General features: G+C 46.6%; 2 protein-coding genes across 5 annotated transcripts in view; both read left to right on the forward strand.

The window, feature by feature from the left end:
- Positions 1–750: 750 nt before the first annotated feature.
- On the forward strand, positions 751–20422 carry CALR3 (calreticulin 3). Its single transcript, XM_069477228.1, has 9 exons — positions 751–861; positions 1038–1139; positions 4723–4926; positions 8910–9004; positions 11882–12064; positions 14738–14845; positions 15261–15392; positions 16269–16361; positions 20215–20422. Exons 1-9 carry the CDS (start codon positions 771–773, stop codon positions 20356–20358), a joined length of 1152 nt encoding a protein of 383 aa, XP_069333329.1. The 5' UTR covers positions 751–770; the 3' UTR covers positions 20359–20422.
- A 4191-nt stretch (positions 20423–24613) lies between these two features.
- The window catches only part of EPS15L1 (epidermal growth factor receptor pathway substrate 15 like 1), a 99414-nt gene continuing 99131 nt past the window's right edge, over positions 24614–24896 (forward strand). For 2 of the 4 annotated variants that reach the window (XR_011234398.1, XM_069477231.1), the window contains exon 1: positions 24614–24671. Coding sequence is in view for 3 of the 4 variants with exons in the window: in XM_069477231.1 (XP_069333332.1) it covers positions 24639–24671 (33 nt within the window). In the remaining variant the exon portion in view is untranslated. The remainder of the gene's footprint in view (positions 24672–24896) is intronic. The other 2 variants (XM_069477232.1, XM_069477233.1) reach the window with 1 other exon arrangement.

Consider the following 24896-nt stretch of genomic DNA (forward strand, 5'->3'; position numbering starts at 1 on the left):
GGGAGCGGGGACGGACCGCAAAGGGACAGGAAGTATCTCCTTGGGTCCTGGGACGTTCTAAAGCAAGATCGTGGCGACCGTTGCACAACTTCGTAAATTTACTAAAGAGAATGGAGTCGAGCACTTTAAAAGTGGTAAACGGTATGATACGTCAATGAAATCTCAACGAAGTTGTTAAAAATCAACAAAACAAACTTTGAAAACACTGGCGCCCCTCAGACTATTTGGCTGTTCTCTCCGGCCTTGAAGAGATCGCGCTGGAACACGGTCTCGTGGTCCCCAGAGATGGGGAAACTGAGGCGCGGGACCGCCCTTCCACCGCCCGACCAGCCCAGCCCGGGAGCGCCCCTCTTTCCCCGCAGTCCCTCTCGCGAGCTCGGGCGCCCTGCCCGGTCGCCGCCCCACCGGCTCTGCGGACCTCCTCCCACGTTGTCCATCAGCTGAGGCCGCCACTGCACTCCAGCCAGGCACTCAGGCCCCAAAGGGACCGTTGCCCTTGGTAACCGCGCCAGAGCGGAAGATACTACATTTCCCGGCACACAGCGCGCTCTGAGGAACCAATGGCGCCTCAGGTCACAATCGCTAGGCATGATGGGAGGGGTAGTTCAGGGCCGGCCCGGCGAGCACTGCGCTCCGGGGACCCTGGGGCCTCAGGTCATAATCGCAACACGTGACGGGAGTTGTAGTTCCGGGGCGGGCCTGGCGAGCCGCCTAGACAGCCAGGAGCCAAGAAAGGGGCGGTTCCCAGAGACAGCGCCGCGCACGCCCCCATGGCTGGGGCTCGCGTTGCGCTCTGGGCTGTCTGCGTGCTGCGGGTGGCATTCGCTACTGTCTACTTCCAGGAGGAATTTCTAGACGGAGGTGAAGGGGCCAGCCCGTGGTGGAGGGGGTGTAAGCTACCCCATCCCACCGCCTACTGCTAAAAGATGGCCAGAGTCGCCGTTGTCCCCAGGCCCGACCCCACGGACCTCCCCCACCCACCCTCTGGACTCAAATGAACAGTTTTCAGCTCTAACCGGTGTTATTTCCCTCCACAGAGCGCTGGAGAAACCGATGGGTGCAGTCTACCAATGACTCCCAATTTGGGCATTTCAGACTCTCGTCGGGGAAATTTTATGGTCATATAGAGAAAGACAAAGGTCAGTGTAGAATCAGGAGAAAATAAAATGTTCAACCTGCCTAGCAACCTGGCAAGGTAGTCGTGGCACACACCCTAACGCTCTTACTCCCATTTCATGGCAGGGGATCCTAAGGCAAAAAAGGAGAATCTTGGTTGCCTTGTTTTTTGTTTTCTTTCTTCTTTCTTTATTGCCCAAGGTCACCCCTGCCTCATAAGCCCTAATCAAATGAGTTCAGGGATCTGAGGGGAAAAGGTGAGAGGATACTTCTCATTTTTATTTTCACGGAAAAAAGAAAAAATGTGGAGGTAAACGTTACATCGGGATGAATTTTTACATCTGGACAGGCAAGTCAAGATAAGTAACATTTTCAGTTTTCCTCCCCAAAGAGAAGTCCCTTGAATGTCCCCACCCTACCCCAATCAGTAGCCTCTTGACCCCAAGGATGATCTCTATTCTGGCTGCTGCTTATATCTGATTATCAAAGGTCAGCGAACAACAGCTGGTCTGCCATCTGTGTTTGTATAGCCAGAGAGCTGCCAGTGATTTTTACATTTTTTAATTGTTGGAGGGAAAAAATCAAAAGGGGAACAGTGTTTTGTGAGATGTAAAAATTATGTAAAATTCAATGAAGTATGTGAAAGTTTAGTGTCCATAAATGAAGTTTTTTGGAACCCAGCTACATTTACATACTGTCTATGACAGGGTAGTTGGGACAGAGACCATATGGCCCATAAAGTCTAAAATACAGTTGGCCCTTGAACAACTCAAGGGTTAGGGGCACTGACCCCTGTGCAGCTGAAAATCCTCCTTTAACTTTTGACTTCCTGAAAACTTAACTACTCATAGACTACTGTTGACTGGAAGCCTTACTGATAACAAAATAGTTGATTAACATATATTTTGTATGCTACATGTATTATATACTATATTCTTGTAATAAGGTAAGCTAAAAAATTGTTATTAACCAAATCGTAAGGAACAGAGAATATGTTTAGTATGCATTAAGTAGAAGTGGATCCTCATAAAGGTCTTCATCCTCATCATCTTCATATTGGGTAGGCTAAGGAGGAGGAAGAAGAGGGATTGGTTTTGCTGCCTCAAGGGTGGCAGAGGTAGAAGAGGTAGAGGGGAGGTAGGAGAGGCAGACAGACTCAGGGTAACTTTTATTGGAAAAAAATCCATGTATAAGTGGATCTGTGCAGTTGAAACCCGTGTTGTTCAAGGGTCAACTGTATTTTCTATCTGGCCTTATAGAAAAAGTTTCACTTGTCACCACTTTCCACTTAACCTCCATCTTAGCGTTGTTGCTCCAATGTCCAATAGCCTCTGGCTTTGGATCCTTTTTTTTATTTCTTTTTTTTTGTTTGTTTTTTTGTTTTTTTTGAGACAGAGTCTTGCTCTGGTGCCTGGGCTAGAGTGAGTGCCGTGGCATCAGCCTAGCCCACAGCAACCTCAAACTCCTGGGCTCAAGCGATCTTCCTGCCTCAGTCTCCCGAGTAGCTGGGACTACAGCCATGCGCCACCATGCCCAGCTAATTTTTTCTATATATATTTTTAGCTGTCTAAATCATTTCTTTCTGTTTTTTAGTAGAGATGGGGGTCTCACTCTTGCTCAGGCTGACCTCCTGACCTCGAGCGATCCTCCCGCCTCAGCTTCCCAGAGTGCTAAGATTACAGGCGTGAGCCACCACGTCCGGCCTGGATCCCTTGCATTATTTCATAAGACACATGTTGGCACAAATGATTGGTAAAAATTCAAGCTATATGACAAAATTCAAGGTATATGACAAAAATGAAGTGAAAGATAAACAAATAATTCCATGAAACTTGTCCAAAAATAGGACTTGCCACTTAGAGTCAAGGGTTCCCCTCCCCACAATAGTTTTCCTTTCTTCAGTTTGGAATCCTGAGATTTTGTGCATTTCATTCATTCCTTCACTACATGTTTACAGAGAGTAGACGTGGGTAAGGCCCTGGGGAGACCAGTTAACATGGCCCCTTTCCTTGTGGTCTCCTGGGACCATGACATAGAAGCCATAGATGGAAAGATGAGTTGAATGTAATCAGGTGAGAGGTGGTGAGAGAGAATGGTAGTGTCGGAGGAAGGTGGCAAGACACAGAGGAAGGTAGGGAATCATACGGCCTTAGGAATTGCCTGGATGCTGGAGGGCAGGGGAGAGGAGGGGAAGGGGCTATGGATCCCCTGACAAAGGGAAGGGTGAGTGAAGAATGGAGGGGGGAGAGAGGTATGGTGGTGGAGAGTCAGTCATGAGTTCTGATCTGGACACATGAATACAAAATGCCAAGTTCATTTATGATGGCATCTGGTAGGTTATAGTAGGAATGGATCTGGCCAGGTGCAGTGGCTCACACCTGTAATCTCAGTACTTTGGGAGGCTGAGGCAGGAATATCGCTTGAGACCAGCCTGGACAACATAGTGAAATCCCATCTCTACAGGTGGTGTTCACCTGTAGTCCTAGCTACTCGGGAGGCTGAGGCAGGAGGATTGCTGAGCCCAGCCCAGGAGTTTGAGGCTATAGTGAGCTGTGATGATGTCACTGTACTCTAGCCTGAGAGACAAAGCAAGACCTTGTCTCAAAAACAAAAAACAAACAAACAAAAAGAATGGACCCATGGATACAAAATGCCAAGCTCGTTTATGGTGGCATCAGATAAGTTACAAGAATGGCTCTGTCTTTAGGTTTGTCTGACACACTCCAGTATAAGGAAAAGATCTGGGACTGAGCCTCGTGGCTACTAGGAAAGGGGTGTCTTAAAGTGGTCACATAAACAAATATGAGACAATATGTGTGACAGAAAGATTGGTGTGTTCATAAAAAGAGCCACCACATAGGTGACACGTACAAGGCAGCTCACCCAGTGCAATGAAGCACCGTCTTACATATCAGCACCTTTTCAGGCATGTTCTCTGTTGTGTCTCTTAAGTAGAAGTTTTAGGATGAGAATTTAAAAAAGCAATAGAGGCCGGACATGGTGGCTCACTCATGTAACCCCAGCACTTTGGGAGGCTAAGGCAGGAGGATCACTTGAGCCCAGGAGTTTGAGGTTGCCGTGAGCTATGATGACACCACCGCACTCAAGCCCAGGCAACAGAGCAAGACCTTGTCTGAAAAGGAATGCTTCCCTTTTATGGGAAGGGAAGAGGAGGGGAGAGAAGAGGAGGGGAGGGGAGGGGAGGGGAAGGGACAGAGAGTTCCATTTTTTATTCAGTTGCTACATAAGCTTCATTGTATATTCCCACCCTTTGGAAGATGAATGAAGGCAAAATTAACCTTTTATCAGTAATTAGATTGCCTATTTGTCATTTCAAGTTGAAGTGTTTTTGTAACTTAAAACATAACAGTGGCATATTAAGCACAGAAACATCCAGGTGCATGACATAGAAGATCTGTGGAAGCAGAGAGCCTGTTAGCAGTGTACCTGTTGTGTATTATTGTATAAATATACTGTAGGCACTGGATCGATGAAAATTGTTAGGATGTTTACTGTTGGGAGTGAGGGAAGGACATCAGTTTAACTGCCCTGCATTAGGGAGCACAATGTCATTCCTAATCCTTCATGAGTGGTTTTTGTTCAAAGGTCTGCAAACCACTCAGAATGGCCGATTCTACGCCATCTCTGCACGCTTCAAACCATTCAGCAATAAAGGCAAAACCCTGGTCATTCAATACACAGTGAAACACGAGCAGAAGATGGACTGTGGAGGGGGCTACATTAAGGTCTTTCCTGCAGATGTGGATCAGAAGAATCTGAACGGAAAATCACACTACTATATTATGTTTGGTGAGTCTATATAGTACAACACAACCATTTCTGCTGACTTTAAAAACCAGCTGGGTGCGGCGTGGCTCATTCCTGTAATCCCAGCACTCTGAGAGGCCAAGGCAGGAGGATCGTTCGAGGTCAGGAGTTCAAGACCAGCCTGAGCAAGAATGAGACCCTGTCTCTACTAAAAATAGAAAAATTAGCCGGGCGTGGTGGTGCACACCTGTAGTCCCAGCTACTGGGGAGGCTGAGGCAGGAGGATCACTTGAGCCCAGGAGTTGGAGGCTGCAGTGAGCTAGGCTTACGCCACTTCAGCCTGGGTGACAGAGTGAGACTCTGTCTCAAAAAAACAAAAACAAAAATCAAGACCGACCCACCTTGTAGGATCTTTAGACTAAGACTTTGCTGCTAATATAGCTAAGGTAGTAGTATTGAGTATATCTGATCCAAGGTTTTTAGCACTGTTGCACCTAATTAATATTATAAAAAGGCAACTGTACCATTCTGTTGCACTTCTGAAAAAGTTATTTATTCAACATTAATGTAGCCCTTGTACACGTTAAAAATCCCTTATCCAAAATTCTTGGGACCAGAAGTTTTGGACTTTGGATTTTTTTGAATTTTGGAATATTTGCATTATTCTTAACTGGTTGAGCATCTCAAATTTGAAAATCTGAAATCTCAGATATTTCACAAGGATAATATTCTGTGACACATGAAAATTATATGAAATTTAAATTTCAGCATCCGCAAATGAAGTCTTATTGGAATGCAGTGTTACTCTGCTCATTTGCATATTGTCTGTGGCGCTTGCCAGCTACAGTGGCACAGTTAAATCAAGACAGAGGCTGTCAGACTTGCAAAGCCGAAAATATTTACTATCTGGCCTTTATAGAAAAAACTTGCGGATCTCTGGAATATATTAAATGCCTCCTGTCACCGGGGCACTTGAATAACATTTGTGCTGCAACTGGGAAGGGAGTACTTTGAGTCACAGGAAATAGACATAACTGCAGTATGTGGCTTCAGAAGGCTTTAAGAATGAATGTACTTCAAAAATATTCATTCAAGGTTGTCACAGTGGTGTGTGCCCGTAGTCCCAGCTACTCGGGAGGCTGAAGCAGGAGGATCACTTGAGCCCAGGAGTTGGAGGCTGCGGTGAGCTAATATTGTGTCACTGCACTCCAGTCTGGGCAACATAGTGAGACCCATCTCTGGAAAAAAAAAAAAAAAAGGCACAAAAAAATTATCAGAATCCAAATTTGGGAGTCATTTTTTTAAAAAATTCTTCTTCCTCGTCTCCTGACATGGATGGCTTGTAGACTTTTTCTCCCTCGTCTGGTTTTTCGTGCTTATCTCTGAATTTCTCTTCATCAGCTTCAGGCTTCCAACACCTGGTCATGCTGTTCTTATATTTTCATATATACGGCAGGTCATAGTGTGACTTAGAATCAGAGTTTTGAGAGTAGAAAGAATACTATATCTGTTCTTTCTATTTTATTAGACCACTTTATTTGATGTAGATATAATCCTGCTCAATCACGTCTTGGTCTTTTGGCTAAGATCAAGTGTGGATTTAATCTCACTCAGTCATTTTAGAGATCAAGGTGACTTCTTTAAGGCCACAGCGTGAGGTGGATGCAGAGTCCCCACTGACTTGGCAGTCCCTCTCTCCCTGCCCAGAGTTCTTTCTGCTCTGCCATGAATATTTACTCTTGAATTTAAAATCTGGAATGGAAAAGGTATCTATTTTGATTAAAAAATAAATTAAAGTATCTTGGTTTTTGTTATCGTTGGTGCTCTCTTAAAACAGGATGACGGGCCAAGCGTGGTGGCTCATGTCTATAATCCCAGGAATTTGGGAGGCCAAGGTGGGAGGATCAGTTGAAACCAGCTTAAGCAACATAATAAGAGCCTGTCCCTAGGAAAAATAAGACAAATTATCTGGGTGTGGTGGCACACACCTATAGTCCCAGCTATTTGGGAGGCTGAGGCAGGAGGATTGCTTGAGTCCGGGAGTTCAAGGCTGCAGTGAGCTGTGATGACCACTGTACTCTAGCCTGGGCAACAGAGCAAGACTCTGTCTCTTAAAAAAACAAAACAAAACAGATGACAGAGATATAGGGGGAAAAAAACCTGTTGTATTAGAGATGATTTCACAAATATTTGTTAACATTTGGTGAACAAGATAACCAGAAATAGTCACCAAAATACTACTTTTAACTATGTATAGCAGATATGTCTGCTACATCTGAGTTGAAACAGCATACTTCGCAGTGAAAAAATGATTAAAATAAATTTTCTGTATTATTTTTGTTTTTAACTCAAAATTAGTTCCATTTTACTCAAACCCACTCTGTCACTGTTTAACACTTCCCTGTAATGAGTTAGCTCCAGCCTTTGGTGGAGGGGAGCTTGCTGATTCGTGGGTTGTTAAGAAGGAAGAGAAGGGAAATGTATTTTACTGGGCCCTTGTCTGAGCCCTTAAATTTGCATAAACACATATGCATAGGTTATGCATAAATTTTGCAAATAAGGAAACTGAGGCTCAGGGAGATTAAACTACTCACTCAGAGTTAGATCAACCTGACTTCAAAGCGCATCTGTCTACCACATTTCCTTATGAAAATCGACTGTGTGCATAAATATTTTATTATTGCTGTTAATGGATGATGTCCAGGTTTCTTGGTCAGTTCTGAGTGTGTTCTGAAGCCTAAAAATAAAAGTGTGTAGGTGCTTAGGAACAGAGAGGGAAATTCTGTCCAATTTTGAAAGAAAATAAATTGCATGTCTCCATCCTAAGTAGACTTTGATACTAATAGTTCACATGGCATAGCTTTTGTTTTAAGAATTGAACTAGAATGCTCTTAAGTGATGACAAAGGAAGTTACAGAAACATGTCCTTCAAGAACTCAGCAGGGGCATAGACTTGGTGTTCACTGCTAATCCCACAGAATGCCACTTCCAAGTTCAATGCAGCTACTTCTGGCAAATTGATAATATTCTTAAAATAATGACAGGAGCTTGGATCTCTATTTTTTATTCTGGAGGGTCATCACTGCAAGTTCATGTCACTTACATGTCACCTGGAAGAAATCATAGCAGTCATCTGCTTGTGTTTACCCTGAGTTTGCCTCTCAGGCTGCCCGGGGTGGAGGCCTGGGTCAGTGAATGTACATAATGGAATTCCATCTGCGCCAGAAATACACCAGATTCTCTGGCACATTCTTAAGGTTTAAGGTCAGTAAAGCCAAAGCAGGGTGAATCCCAGACATCCTCAGGTTTGATGACTTTTCCAGAGACCACCTGTAAACCCCCTTTTACATACTCAGAAAGCCACAGTCTCTTATCTGGCCCCCTCTCCTGGAACAGAGTGTCCTAGGAAATTCTATTTCCTCATTGACCAAACTTAACTCTGTAAGTGCCAATTTATAAGTTCTCAACTTTTGAATGGAACCCTCTAGATTGTACAGTTGGTCAGAACCTACATACTGATCACAATCTCTCTTTTGCTTACAATTTGGGTTCATTACTGAGAACATAAATATGTGCTCTTTTGGGGGGTATCACTGTCATCATCAGCATCTTCCTCATAGTGATAAGTAGTGAGTCTTGACATTACTAAATGATTTACGTATGTTCGCCTATTTCATTGGCTAATGGCTTTGTGAAGTCAAGACTAACATCCTCTTTTTTTTTTTTTTTTTTTGAGTCGGAGTCTCACTCTGTCATCTAGGCATTCAGTGGTGTCATCCATAGCTCACTGCAGCCTCAAACTAGTGGACTCAAGGGATCCTCCTGCCTCAGCCTCAGCCTCCTGAGTAGCTGGGACTACAGGCGTGAGCCACTGGGTTGGCCCTCATCCAAGTACCTTAATGTGATTATTCCTGGACATACATGCTTCCCATGTCTCGTGTATTTAAGAATGGTCGGGGTTGGGTAGTCTATGGTACCGCATTATGGAAGGAAATTGAGAACGGCTAATTTTTTTTTGTGTGTAGGACCTGATATTTGCGGATTTGATATCAAGAAAGTTCATATTATCTTACATTTCAAGAATCAGTATCACGCAAACAAGAAACCAATCAGGTGTAAGGTAAGTGCTCTTGTATGCAAGTGAATGATTGTGTTAACTCTTGTCTGATGATGACTAAGTTTAGAGAAAATAGTTTTGATCTTAAAACATTTAGCAGGCCCATTAGAGATACTCGTCCACGTTGATTTGTTTTCTAACAGTTTTACCCGATCAGGAGGGCACGCTCACTTTTAACTGTGAGCCACGACATAATATTATAATTTGTGCCGTGAGGGTTACAGTAGGATAGTAACATTTCAGCCATATCCATTATTATTAAAGAATGAAATACTTAGTATGAAAAAAACATTCTGGAGAAATTAGATGATCTTCAAAATACACCAAAACATTCTAAAAGGGAATATTTCTATAATGAAATATTCATACTGTTTTGCCTTTTTACCCAGGGAATCCTATGAAAATAACACTGTGTGGATATACATCTTAGGGCCCCCTTTATAACTCAGTTGTTGTGCTCTGGTGGGGACATAGAGCTGGATGGACACTCACATGGCCACGAGTGACTGCCAGTGGCCCAGCCCCAGGCTTCTCCAAAGAGACAACTTGTATTAGGTCCAGGGGAACCACACTCCCCAGCATCCCCCACCCTCCAATTTGAATGTAAGCACCAGGAAGCAGGGGACCCGTCCCCTGAGGCATTCCTAGCACCTAGAGCTCCTACACTAGCGGAGCTCCATGCAAGTGCATAGGAAACTCAAGGGCGGTTCAAGTTCATGAACCACGTGGAGGGGCAACGTCCATAGCTGTTCTTTATTCAATCCCGACCCTTGCCACGGAGCGCTTGGCCTCTTCATGAAACCCTGGAGACTAGCGGTGCCTCTCTGGGTGCCACCCACTGGCGAGGTGCTTGCAAAGGATCAGCGAGTCCCCTCTGCACACTGCAGTCTGACACCCTCCTGTGGAGGCGAGAGGGAACTCGCCATCCAAGTCTTCCCCATTTCCTGCGTGTGGACCAAAGGGCAGGTCTTTATGATCGAGTCCCTAGAACTCGTTCAGTTGCACATCCGGGGTGTGGGGAGAGCAAGAAGAGGATGCCACAGGCGCTGCGAGGTCCAGCCTGGAACGTGCCAGGGAGCTCATTCTGTAGGGAGGCCAGGATGTGGCCACCTCAGTCAGCAAGTCCACATGGCCCTGAACAGTGCACACAGGCAGGCGACACCCCCACACTGCTGTCAAAGCAGCCTTGAACCATGGCAGCAGGTGGGCATGATGGTCTTCTCAGGGAAGAACACGGTGACCCTCGTGGGGCTCTGATTCGCTCTGCGATGCTGTAGAGGAAAGGTCCAGACCCCCATCTGTAGGCAGTGGTCAGCTCTCAAGAGGAGGGGATATGCTTTGCATGTTAGAAAAATACTTGCGTGTTCACGGGTGGAGGGGCAGCAGTTGATCCATGGGCAGGGGGACAGATGAGATTGTGAGGCCAAGGCCTGGGGGATGCAGAACACAGGGGAAGACTCTGTGATGTTGGGGATATGAGTACTGCAGATGTAGGCCATGGCTCCCAGTGGTGTTCTTATTAACTGGGAGGGGAAACAAAGGCCGAGGAGGGGGCTCAGACAGATTAGGATTTGTATTTGGACCAGTTGGTATGAAATCCTAGCAGGTATCCAGGTAAAGGTGTCCGGTCCCAGGAAGCTGTCAAAAACTTGCATCTGAAGCTCAGGCACATGGTTGGGGATGAGGATACCAGTTTTGGAGCCATTAGCATAGTGTGGGAGTCATCCTTACCACTCAGGAGGCTGATGGCCAAATCCTGGAGCAGGCCAGCAATTGGGGTGATGGAGCCCAAAATGTAAATTGGGAAGGGCGGGTCGAGGGGAAGGCCGGCAGAGGACAGGAGAAGAGTGTTAGGAAAAGTGGGTTCTCGGCTGTCACGGTGGGCTACAGAAGCCTAGAGGGGGACACAGAGCAGACTGGGTGGAGCCATCAGCCACAGAGTGAACAGCAGCAGCCTGTCCCCGGGCCAGTGCACGTGGGAACCGAAGAGGCCTTTAGCGCTGGTGCTTAGTAGGGAGGGAAGCCTGCGGCTGACGTGACACAGAGCTCTTGAGACAGTGAAGCAGTGGTTTTCAACCCTCAGCACCATCCGGATCTCCGAGGGCTGTGATTTCAACTGCTGGGCCCACCCGGGTTCCGATTCAGCAAGTCGGGAGGGATCTGGGAATGGGCATCCGTGGGTACCTAGGTGACGCTGTTCGGCCAGGCCATGCTTTGAGAACCACTGCTGGAGTGTGCTGCAGGGGTCCTCTCCGCTGCTGACAGGCAGGCATGTCCCAGGGATTCCCCACCTTCCCACCCCCGCCTTCCCACGCCCCCTCCCACCCACCTTCCTTCCCTTCTTTGTTAGATATTTGTTGAATGCTTCCCTGGCTTTAACCGTGACAAAGAGAGGCACCAGGCCTGCCCCAAGGAGCTTAAATGGTTGCACACCTCAGAGCATTAGGAAGTTCTTCTTCCTTATATAGAGAAACATGTATTTGAGATTGGACTTCATTTGGTATCTTTGTATTTCAGAATATAGAACAGGAAGTTACTTTTCATCGAACTTTTCTTAAATCAAACAGCACATGGTGGTGGCCCTTTGGTTGATACCTACCACCCTGTCATAATTGCCTGTGGGTTGATAGGTGGGGCCATTGTCTTTGCACAAAGGGGACCAGTCACTTCAAAGGCTGTTAGGAAAGTGAGAAAGTATACTACAAAAGGGTGATTGTTCTGTAGGATACCCTTTTATAGTCAAATCAATCCGTATTTCTAGATTTTCTCTTCTTGCTGTTTATACGAGGCTCCATTGATGACTGTTGTAAGTTGCATATTTAGACCTGCGTTGACACATCAGGGGTTTCATTGTTACTCCTATTCCCCCCTAACGTGCAGGTTGATGCCTTTACACACCTCTACACTCTGATTTTAAGACCGGATCTTACTTACGACGTGAAAATTGATGGTCAGTCCATTGAATCTGGCAGCATAGAGTATGACTGGAACTTAACGTCGCTTAAGAAGGAAAAGTCAGCAGAGTCCAAGGATTGGGATCAGGCTAAAGATGACAAAGCCCAGGTGTGGACTTTTCCTGAACAATTCTAGAAAATGTATGAATAGAGCTTATAAGTACTCAGTTGCTGCGTGGCTGGGAATCACGATGACAACATTGTAACAACCAAATGCCCTTCCCAGAGCACATGCGGCTGAGAACAGCCACGTATCTACACATTTCAAGATATTGTAAAAGAGTTTTATAATATTTAAGATGAAAATGAGGATTTGATTTGTTTTTTTAACCTCAGGATAATGCTTATTCAGGAGGCTGAGGCAGGAGGATTGCTTGAGGCTAGGAGTTCAAGACCAGCCTGGGCAATATAGCAAGACCCCATCTCTTAGGGAAAAAAGATAGTGCATCAGCAACCTCTGGTGGCTCTAGGGGAGGATCCTTCCTTGCTTCCTCCAGCTTCTGGGGGTCCAGATGCTCCTTGCCTGGTAGACACATCACTCCAGTCTCTGCCTTTGTCTTCGCACGGCCTTCCCTTCTTGTGTCTTTTCCTCTTCCGTCTCTTACAAAGACACTTGTCATTGGATATAGGACCTACCTGGATAACCCAGGGTGCTCTCATCTCAAGATCCTCCACTTTTTTTTTTTTTTTTTTTGAGACAGAGTCTCGCTTTGTTGCCCATGCTAGAGTGAGTGCCATGGCGTCAGCCTAGCTCACAGCAACCTCAAACTCCTGGGCTTAAGCGATCCTACCGCCTCAGCCTCCCGAGTAGCTGGGACTACAGGTATGTGCCACCATGCCTGGCTAATTTTTTCTATATATAGTTTAGTTGGCCAGATAATTTCTTTCTATTTTTAGTAGAGACGGGGTCTCACTCTTGCTCAGGCTGGTCTCGAACTCCTGACCTTGAGCCATCCACCCGCCTCAGCCTCCCAGAGTGCTGGGATTACAGGCGTGAGCTACCACGCCCGGCCAAGATCCTCCACTTGATTACCTTTGCAAAGACCCTTTTTCTGGATACGGTAACAGTCATGGGTTCTAGGGATTAGGACATGTGCAAATCTTTTTGGGAGCTACCACTCAAGCGACTACAAACCACTGTTATATCCAGAGTCCCCCTTGTGTCAGATACTAGGCACACTCGTGTTCCTTCCAGCAGCCCTGTGAGGCCACAGGATGTGCTCCCCATGGAGAAACCAAGGCACAGAATGGCAAAGAAACTTACTCTGGAGCAACCAGGCGGGTCAGTAGGAAACACAGATCTTGGGACTGAAATCCTCACTGCCTCTGTGCTATAGGGACACTGTCCCAGGGCCCAGCAGAGAGCAGTTCGGGTGCACCGAGGAGCCGAGTGTGCCTGAGGCAGGTCCCAGGAGGAGCTGAATCACCTTTTCACAGGCTCATTTCCAAGCTGGCTGTGTTTCGTCCTCAGGTGGAATTCTACGTGAGCTCCTAAGCCAAGTAGTTAATTATAGCATTATGATTTGATGACCCTCAGTTAGAAGAAGCCAGCCACTTGGACCAGACTGTAACTGTTTCCTGGATCCCAACACAAGAGTGGCTCCTCTGTTGGTTGGGGTAGGGAATAAAAGCAGAAGGGGAAGTAACTAAATTCCATGGGTCAGTTGTTGAGATGTCCTAGGGTATCATGGAAAAGTCTTGGTCTAGGTGCTAAACTTTAAATCTTTCTCAGTTGTTCTAAAAGAGAAAACACCAATGTACAAGATTGGTGTGCTCTTATATAAGTGTTTATCTGAATATTAGTTAATCCGTAGCAACTTTTTTCATCCATTCATTTATTCAGCACCTGAGCCGTGTGTGCATGTGTGTGCGCACGCATAGGTGTATGTGTGTATATATATGTATATGTATGTATATGGGTCTTAGTCCGGGCTGCTATAACAGAGTACCATAGACCAAGTGGCTTATAAACAACAGAATTTTTTTTCTCATAGTGCTGGAGGCTGGACACAAGATCAGGGGCCAGCAAGGTTGGGTTCTGGGGAGGGGCCTCTGCATGCTTGCAGATGGCCGACTTCTAGCTGTACTCTCACAAGAGGGCGAGAGAGCTCTCTGGGGTCCCTTTCATAAAAGCATTTGTTGCATTCAAGGGCTTTACCCTTCACAACCTAATCAGCTCCCGAAGGCCCCACCTCCTAACACCACCACACTGGGGATGGAGATTTCAACATATGGCTGTTGGGGAGACACAAACATTCAGTGCATTGCAGCGTGTGTGTGTGTGTGTGTGTGTGTGTGTGTACACGTGTGTGTGTACATGTGTGCGTGTGTGTGTGTGTTTCTCCTGCTACCCAGCAGTGCCTGGTCCATCTCAGAACACGTCCTAGCTGTCTGTCCTCTCTCCGGAACAGTCTGTGTATGACCATGACACAGAAGAGAGACTTAAGTTAAACTGGGCAGCAGTACACATGCGGCTCCTTTTCCCACCATCTGTGTTTGCCCCGTCATTTCACTTTTGCCGTTATTTCAGGTATTCAGCATACAGAAAAACACTGAAATCACATGGAGTGTCAGGGAGAAGAACCGGGTGGTGTGTGGCCCTGAATCCCTCTGTGGGGTTGGGAACCCCAAGTGCTTGGCCTTTTGACTCACACGTTGAAGAGGAGAGGGGGACGTTGCAACAGGGGTCACCAGCCTGCCCCTGCTTCCTGGCATCTAAGAATTTCCTTTCCCAGATGTGAACATCTGGCTGATTTGATCTTTTCCTCACGTGTCTCTGAAGGACTGGGAGAAGCATTTTCTGGACGCCAGTGCCAGCAAGCCAAGCGACTGGAATGCCGAGCTGGACGGGGACTGGCAGGCCGCGATGCTCCAGAAGCCCCCGTACCAGGTGGGTGTCATCTTCCCATGATGCCCTGGGACGCCCTTGGATGCCCCTCCCCTTGTCATTGAGACCACCCCTATATGTTTGTTTTTTTATGTTAGAGACAGAGTCTCTTTCTCTCACCTAGGCTGGAGTGCAGTGGAGCCGTCATAGCTCACTGCAGCCTTGAACTCCCAGGCTCAAGTCATCCTCCTGCCTCAGCCTCCCAAAGTGCTGGGACTATAGGCATGAGGCACTGCACCCAGCAGATTTTTTTAAAAAAGTTTTTTTAATGTGGGGGGGGGTCTCACTATGTTGCCCAGGCTGGTCTCCAACTCCTGGCCTCAAGCAATCCTCCCGCCCCAGCCTCCCAAGTGCTGGGATTACAGGTATGAACCACCACACCCAGCTGAGACCACCCTATATGGTTTATTTGTTGCAGAATGGCCTAAAACCGGAGGGTATTGATAAAGACATTTGGCTCCACCAGAAAATGAAAAGCACCAACTATTTGACACAATACGACCTCTCAGAGTTTGAGAACATTGGTGCCATCGGACTGGAGCTCTGGCAGGTCACTCGGTTTTAAATTTGCTTTTTAGCTTAATCTCTCCAAACTTCAGTCTGAATGCCTTAATTCACATCACTGCTGTTCGTTGAGCATCTTCTGCGTGCCAGACACAGCCATACCTGGACCTTAGGGATAGAGCTGTTGTTCCAACCTTTCTGTCCTCTTGTTATTCACCTTCTACACTGTATCGGGACATGTCACTTCCCTGCTTAGAGCTGACACATAGCCCCCATCTGCTTTAGGATAAGAGGGCAGATTCTGACGCAGCAGTTCCAGGGTAGGGCCTGAGATTCCGCATTCCCACCAACCTCCCAGGCAATGCTGACGCTTCATGCCCATCACCCACAGGAACCTTCTAGAACAGTGCTCCTCAAATATCATCACTGAATGTCCAAGTTACTGGGGAGCTTGCTTTGTGTTTTCTTTTTTTTTTTTGGAGACAGGGCTGTGCTCTGTCACCCAGCCTGGAGTGCAGGGGTGTGTCATCATAGCTCACCATAACCTTGAATTCCCGGCCTCAAGTGGGAGTTTTTCTCCCGCCTCAGCCTCCCAAAGCTCTGGGATTACAGGTGTGAGCCACCGCACCTGGCCACCTGGCCACTGAGGAGCTTTTCTGAGTCTTCATTCCCAGGTTAAATCAACATCCCCAGGAGAAGAGGAGGCATTGGGAGTTTTTAAAATGCTCTTGGTGATTGCATTGTGCAGCCAAGTTTGAGAACCAGTGCCCTAGAGGGAACAGACGTTCTGGAAATGGGTTTAAGCACCGTCTACCCTTGCGAGCTAATCAGTGTTACCATATCAAGCAAAACACAACTGTTTCTTTGTGGAAAGTTGTTACATGCCTCGCATCAATAACAAAGGCCTTATTTCCATCTGCAGGTGAGATCTGGAACTATCTTTGATAACTTCTTGATCACGGACGATGAGGGGTACGCTGAGCACTTTGGCAAGGCCACCTGGGGTGAAACGAAGGTATGGTACACACAAGTAACAATCTTTTGTCGTTCATTGATTTTTGTAACTGTTGTCCTGAAGTCTAATGTATGGGGAAAGGGCTTGATGCATTTTCACAACGAACCCCATGCCCAGCTCAAAATGCAAGATGTTACCACACTGCAGAAGCCTCCATACTCCACCCCACAAAGCAAACACTGTTTCCTCACCATGAATTAACTTAACCTATGTTTGAAATTCATATAAATGGAGCCATCCAGTACTTTACTCTTTGAGACAGTGTTGTGAGATTCATTGATCATAGTATGTGTAGCGATAGCTGGTTCTTACTGTATGAATATTCCAGAATACTTATATCCATCTTCTGTTGATACAGCTTTGGGTTGCTGCCAGTTTAGGGCCTTCTGAAAAAAGCCCCCAATATTCTAGTTAAAAAGGAAAAAAAAAGAAAAAAGAAAAAGCTGTTATGAATATTCTTGTATATGTCTTTCAGAGGAAACATGCCCAGGAGTGGAACTGCTGGGTCATGTGGTCTGATGTAGCCAGTTTTCAATGTGGTCGTGTATCTTACCCTCCTGCAGTGGGTGAGAGTTTCAATTGTGCCGCATCTTTAGCAATAAGTACCTGGTATTGTTATGTCATCATTAAGTCAGATTAATTGAGATATAATTTACACACTATAAAATTAGGTGAACAATTCTATGAATTTTGAGAAATGCATATAGTTGTGAAATCGCCATCCAAAAATCAAAATATGGAACAGTTCTATCACCCCAAAAAGCGTCCTTGGGTCCCTTTGTGGGCAAGCCCTCCCCCACCACAGGCAACCGCTGTTCTGATATCTGTCCTTATAGTCTTGCCTTTTCCAGAATGTCATATAAATGAACTCATACGTGTGTGGTATTTTTTTTTGTTTGTTTAAGTGAAAGGGTCTCACTCTGTCACCCAGGCTGGAGTGCAGTGGCATCATCCTAGCTCACTGCAGCCTCCAACTTCTGGGCTCAGGATCCTCCTGCTTCAGCCTCCCGAGTAGCTGGGACTACAGATGCAGGCCACACCACACCCAGCTCCATGCGTGGTCTTTTTGAGCCTGCTTTTTTCAATGTGCATAATATGTCTGAGATACATCCTTGCTGTTAGGGGGTCAATAGTTTGTTTTTTTCCTCACCATGAGTAGTTTATCCGCTTACTAGCTGATGGACATTTGTATGGTTTCCAGTTTTTGACAACATAAAAAAAGCCTCTGTAAATGTTCACACAGGTTTTTATGTAGACAGATGCTTTTACTTCCCTGGGTTGTATGCTGTGTGTCTCACTATACAAGAAACTGCCACATTGTTACCAGAGTAACATTTTGTGGTCCCTCTAGTTTCAAATCCTCAGCACCGGCGTTTGTCAGTTTCTATAGGTATCTGGTGGTGTCTCACGCTGGTTTAATTTCCATTTCTATGATGACAAATGAAGGTGAAGGTAGGCACTGCTTCATGGCTTTTTGTGGCCATTTGGAGACCATCTTTTGTGAAATGCCTGTGTTCCAAAATTCAGGTTTCGTTATTATGCAGGTAGGGCAAGGCCAACAGATCAGGAGAAAAGGTAGTTTGTTACTCACAGTTCCTGAGAGGAGGGGGCAAAGTGCCATGCAAGGCCACATGGTTAAGCACTGGGATCAGTCAGGAGGCCAAGGGAACTAGGGAAAAATGTGGACAAGGGCCGTATTGTGGTTTCTGTGGGAAGGAACGGGCGAGGCAGGGTAAGCAGGCTTAGGATTGGCTAGTTTGAATCATTTCAGCAGCCTATGGGACATAGGGGCTGTCCCTAGTTGTCTGGTGGCTGGGCCTGGGATGATTAGGGCAGAGGGATAGTGACCTGGAGTGTGAGTGCCCAATAAAGGACATGGTTAGGCTCTGGGCTCTGGATTGGTTTGTTTGCATGTAGAAGGTGAGTCTTTGACTATCTCTAGGAATTGCCTACCCCTGGGAGAGGCTGTCCCTCTAGAGCCAGCCAGGTGGCATATGTCAAAGCATCAGAAACGCATGATTAGTACACCCTGTCCACTTTCATATCAGGTCATCCAACCTCTTCTTCACTTGTAGGAGTTCTTTATATATTCTGGCAAGTCCTTTTTCAGGTAAATGTATTACAAATATCTCTTCTCTTCTATGCCTTGCCTTTTCATTCCCTCAAGGGTGGAACATTCCTTTTTTTTTTTTTTTTTGAGACAGAGTCTCACTCTGTTCCCCAGGCTAGAGTGCAATGGCGTCAGCCTAGCTCACAGCAACCTCAAACTCCTGGGCTCAAGTGATCCTCCTGCTTCAGCCTCCCAAATAGCTGGAACTACAGGCATACGCCGCCATGCCTGGCTAATTTTTCTATATATATTTTTAGCTGTCCATATAATTTCTTTCTATTTTTAGTAGAGACAAGGTCTCGAACTCCTGAGCTCAAACAATCCACCCGCCTTGGCCTCCCAGAGTGCTAGGATTATAGGCATGAGCCACCATGCCCGGCTCCCTTTTTTTTTTTGAATGTATATTTTGAGACCCCTATGCTGGAGAAACCAACTTAAAAATTTACCTCTGACTTCACATAAAGAACATAAAATTTCTTACATTAGTGTAAATTCATTTAGAACTCTTTGCAGCCAAAGTATTGAAACCTCAAATGTATACTTCTAATACACATAAATATTTTGTTTCTCATGCCAACAAATATGGATAGCGAAGCTGTGGCACACTTTGCATGAATTGAGAGAACAGCAGGTTTCCTCTGAGTGCCGCAATTTAGAGGCAAGCTCTTTGAGGATCCCTGATATATTTTAGCCATAAATTTTGGATTAATTCATTGCATGCTAATGAGCTTGCATGTCTTAGTCCACTTAGTGTTGCTATAAAGGAATACCCAAGGCTGGGTAATTTGTAAAGAAAAAAGGTTTATTTGGGTTAGGATTCTGATGTCTGGGAAAGTTCAAGATTGGGCCTCTGCATTTGCCAAGGGCCCTGGACTGCTTCCACTCATGGTGGAAGGTGAGGGGGAGCCGGTGTGTGCAGAGATCACATGGTGAGAGAGGAAGCAAGAGAGAGAGTGAGAGGCACCAGGCTCTTCTTAACAATCAGCACACTCTCTCTCTCTCTCTCTCTGGAACTGAGAGAGCGGGCACTCACTCATTACCACGAGGAAGGCGCCAAGCCATTCATGAGGGATCCACCCCCATTATGCCCTGCCTCCAACATAGGGGATCCAATTTCAACATGAGATTTGAAGGACAAACATCCAAACTCTAGCACTACATAAACATCTTCCTGATTTTAACTGAAATTCCTTCATATTCCCTCTTCTTCCCACAGCCTTTTTTGTCACCTTCCAGGTCGTGGAAGTCACACTGGGACTAGTTGCCACACTGATGGTTAGCACTCAGCATTTTAAGGCATTCCAGATGGAAATTTCTCCTCCATTGTTTAAAGACAGTTATCATAAAGTGATTTTCTTAGGAGACATTTTTTCTTTTTCTTTTTTGTTTTACCTGTCCTTTCCTGATACGAAAGAGCCAGTTTTTCTAGAATTTAACTTCTGCCCTAAAGCCTTACTAAAATGCTTTGTCCAAGATAACTGTGGGAGTCGTCTTAATGTGTCTGTACCCCTGACCTTGACTGTCCTGTTAATCATACATGCCTGGACTTAGACACTGAGGCCTCTGTTCATGGTGCCAGTCACTGATCGCTGGTTGACAGACGGGGGTCTAGGTGCTCTGGAAATAGAAAGAAGGAGAGTGTATGTGTTTCCTGTGGCTGCAGTAATACATTACCACAAACTGGGTGGCTTAACACAACGGAAATGTATTTCGGGGCCTTTGTTTTTTTGTTTCTTTCTCCAGGGTCCAGAAAGGGAGATGGATGCCATACAGGCCAAGGAAGAAGTGAAAAAAGCCCGGGAGGAAGATGAGGAGGAACTGCTGGCAGGAAAATTTAATGGGCATGAAAATTTTTTCAATCGGTTTCACAGGGGGGACGAACTTTAGTCACTGCCACTGGAGATAAAGATGAATGGTAAAACCTTGTTTCTACTTTATCCTATATTTAAAAGTTTAAATGTCTACATGGTAATTTGTCCAATTTTCTTTGAAAAATGTCCCCACCCTTCTTGGTGGGTTTGGTCATGCTTTCCCCACCGCCCTGCTGTGTGCTGAGAAGTTTCCTCCTGACCACTCTGAGCGCTGGAAGCCAGAGACCAGCAAGGATCTGGCCACAAAACACAACACTCTTATCTTAACACCCCCCCCAAATGTTTTTATAAGATAAAAATTGGTAAAACTGAATTTTAAAAAGAGTTGATGTCTTTTTCTGGTTGTAAATCACAAATAACAGATATGAAACTTTTCTGATATGAAATCTTTATGCCACACCTTTGGCATCAAAATTTTTTATGTGCTCTGCTCATACATTGGTTTCTTAGAGAATCCAGGTCTCTATGCAAACATGCGACATGTAAGGAGCTGACACTTTGTCATTATATGACCCACTTCTTCTGTGGCCATCAGTTCTCTGAAAGAAAGCAGGGTGAAATTCATTTTCTTAAGTGATAATAATGATTATTTCTCAGTTTAATTTTTTAAAAAAATAACTTGCTTTTTTAAAAGTTATATGTGGGCCCGTCGCGGTGGCTCACGCCTGTAATCCTAGCACTCTGGGAGGCCTAGGCAGGAGGATTGCTTGAAGTCAGGAGTTCAAGACCAGCCTGAGCAGAAGCAAGACCCTGTCTCTACCAAAAATAGAAGAAAACAAAAATTAGCATCTACCAAAAGGAGAAAAAAATTAGCCAGGCATGGTGGTGCAGGTCTGTAGTCCCAGCTATTAGAGAGGCTGAGGCAGGAGGATTGCTTGAGCCCAGGAGTTCGAGGTTACAGTGAGCTGTGATGACACCACTGCACTCTACCCAGGGTGACAGAGTGAGACTCTGTCTCAAAAAAAAAAAAAAAAAAAAACCTTACATGTGGTAGTTTTCTTTTTCAAGAGACCCATTTTCACACTGAAACTCATGTTGGAAATAAATCAAATTTACAACATCAGAAATTTGGAATCCAGCAATGTTATGAATAAGTCCAATAAATTGGAATTTATATGCAGATTACTGAGGGGTGATCAGCTTGAAAAATCTGCATAGGAAGTGAAGTTCTGGCAAATTTTGTTCTCACTTTGGTCAAAGTCGACAGACCTTTGAACTTGGGCTTTTTCAGTTGATGGCTGCATCGGCTTTCACCAATTACTGGAAGTTATCACTGGGAAACCAGAGGTTCACTCACTGCCTCCTAATGCAAGGGTGGAAAACACTTCCTACCTCATTCATCTCTGAACAGAGTGAGAAGCTAGCGTGGGAAGAAGCAGAGAGAGGCCTAGAAAGTGCTGGTAACAATTGCTGTACGAAGATGAGTCAGACCAGTTTGCTGCCTGGAGCAGAGCTGTCGGAGAGAACTTTCTGTGAACATGGAGATCTTTCCACCTGCGCCGGCCAGCACAGTAGTCACTCACCTTGTGTTGCTATTGAGCCCTTGAAATGTGGCTAGCAGGACTGAGGAATAACTTTTTAATTTTATTTCATTGTCATTAACTTCAATTTTAGACATATTCAATTTAAAAAAGTTTGCGCAAAGGACAATTCATGAATCAGGTAGCCACCGGAACCAGAACACGTTCAGAAAGACTCTGGGGCTGCCACGTGGTCCGATAACATTTTTGTACCTAACAAGGAGAATGACATGCAGTAATCAGAAGTGAAGCATAGAAACATTTGGATTGGTCACAGCTCGGCCTTTGCCTTATTTCAACACGGTTTGAACAGTTGGCTGCCTGTGATTGGCTAAAGCACAGCTACTGTGATTAGCTGAGACTCAGCTATTTGTTACAGAAACATAAAATAAGTTAGGTTTTCGGTTTTTCTGCATAACAATTTGGGTTGCAATTTGTTATGTAAGGACTCAAGTATGTGAGTATGGAGGTTTTTTCAGGCCCAATTTAGTATGTCTTAAATAGCTATACATAGTGAGTGGCCACCACGTGATAGTAGCACCAAAACATAAGAACTAGGGCTGAAAAGAAAGAAATTTATTGGAAACTTGTAAAGGAAAAATTTCTCCATATATTAACAATCCTTAATATCAAGCATTCACTTAGACACAAGCCTGGTCCTGTGTCTTGGGCAAGCTGACTGCCTCAGATGTCCTCCTCTTCTGGCTGGCATCAACGTATCTAAGTCGAAGATCACCTTCTGGTGAAAGTCTATTCGAGAGGCTCAGCCTTCTTTATTTTTTTTATTTATTTCAGGATATTATGGGGGTACAAACATTTTGGTTACATGCTATGACTTTGTCACACCATTATTTGGGGTGTGACTTCCCCCCCCTACAATGCTCACCACGTCCATTAGCTGTGAGTTTACCCAGAGAGAGGGATTTGAGGCAGCTTGTCCCAACAGGACAACTTTCATATTAAAAATTCCTGTCTTCCTTGGCAGTCCTCATTGTCTCAATAATTGGATCTTTGTTCACCGAGAAACCGCACCTAGCCTGAAACCCCCCTGTGCAGTTTCTATAACATCCTCACCATCACTTCACGCGCACTCAGCCTTCAGGTGTTATAGGTCTACCCTGTAGCACCTTTCATTGTTTATAGTGATCTGTTTCCTTGTGTGAATATTTGATTAATGTCTGTTTCCTTCCTGTAGGCTAGTGATTCTCAAAATGGGGTCCTGGGACCAGCAGCATCAGCGTCACCTGGGGATTGATTTGTTAGAAATGCAAACATTGTTATTGAACCGAACTGGGGTCCCTCACCTGGCACAGCAAAGCCAAACACTGAAGCCAAGAGTTGCAAGGTTTTCCTTTATTTCCATGCTCAGGGTGCCCAGCAGGCCCCTAAGAGGGATCCCTGCTCCATCTTAACATCTCAGGTTCCACCCAGATCTACAAATCAGAATCAGAACCTCAGTCTGTGTTTAACAAGTCCTCTGCATGGTTCTAACGGAGCTCCAGGGAGAGACTCCTGCCCTAGACTGTCAACTGCGGGTACAGAGTGTGTCTGCCTGGTCCTCTGTTAGTGCACCTGTGTCGAGGCCAGGGCCTGGCCAAAGGTAGAGTGCTCAACACTCGGTTGGCCGGTAAATGGTTGCTCAATGATTCATAAAGCAGTGCTCGTCTCTGAACAGCATGAGGCACACGGAATCACTGAAGGTGCTGGGGCAGCAGCTTGTGAGACACCAGGAAGGAGGAGATGGACCAGAGGCTGTGTCCCCACCCCTGAGATCCCAGGCTTTCTAGCTTGCTTGCTGGGAACTGGTGCCAGGGCAGACTCACTGTGCCACCATCATGTGAGGCCTGGTAAAGGGGGTGGGAGGGTAACCTTCCCTGAAGAAACCTTGTGCCACTGTGGTCAGCACCCGATTGGACTTCCTTCCTCACCCTGTCTGTGGACATTGGAGTGGTGGATGCCCATAATAAATAAATAAATAAATGCTCCTCTGGGGTAGGGCTTTCCCTCCAGTAACGTCCTCCTGCACGCATCAGGTGCCTGTTTCTCTTTGTGTCGCAAAGTGATGCACAGATAACAATAGCATACACATATTTCCATGCCTTCTTTACAGAAGAGGGGGCTGGGGGCCCAGAGAGGTTAGTTCAGTGACTTGCAAAGGTCACACAGAAAGAGCAGCTGGCAAATAATCCCAGGCCTTGTGGGTGCTATTGCAGCACAGAGCGGCTAAGTCCTGGCCCCAGCCTAGCTGAAGCCGAAGCCCTAAGGGGCAGACCCAGATTAGAACAGAGAAAGACACACGTAACAGAGCTATCCTAGGAACAGGGAGCCGTGTGCACAGGGTGAGGGTCCCGACCTTCTGCGGGGTGGGCGACCGCGTCCCCATGCGCGTTTGCAGGCGCACCGGGAGGGAACAGCGTCTCTAGCAGACAGCCCGGCGTGGGCAAGGGCTGAAGGCTTGACATGGCATGACAGCCTCGGACAGCCGGCAAAGGTGCGAGAGTCGGACCAACGCAGCAGGCAGGGGGCAGGTTAGCGCGGCGAACACCTCCCGTGGGTCCCAATGGCACGCGCGCCTCCCGGGCTCCGCCCCCTCCGGGCTACGAGCGCGCGGCCTCGCCCCAGCCCCTCCTGCCCCGGCTGCGCGTGCGTGACCCTGCCTCTGGCCACGCCCACTCCCGGGACCGACTGCGCGCGCACTGCCCTCGTGCCAGTGCGCACGCGCGGCCGCAGCCCCGCCCCCGTTCCCCAGGCGCTCCGAGCCCGAGTCCGTGGGAAGATGGCGGCGCCGCTCATCCCCCTCTCCCAGCAGGTACGGGCGGGGAGGACTCGGGGGCGGCGCCGGGGCGCGGGGCGCGAAGCAGGCGCCGCGGGGAGGCCGACGCGCGGGGAGACCCGGGCAGGCGGCGGTGGCTGGTGTGGCTCGCGTTGAGGGACCCGCGGCGGGCGGGCGGGGGTGCGGCCCTGAAGGTGACAGGCCGGCGGGGCCCTCAGCCTCCCGCGCCCGAGCGACCCTCCGCTGGTGGCTACGAGGCTG

This window comes from Eulemur rufifrons, chromosome 2 (assembly GCF_041146395.1).
Source record: "Eulemur rufifrons isolate Redbay chromosome 2, OSU_ERuf_1, whole genome shotgun sequence".
NCBI lineage: Eukaryota > Metazoa > Chordata > Mammalia > Primates > Lemuridae > Eulemur > Eulemur rufifrons.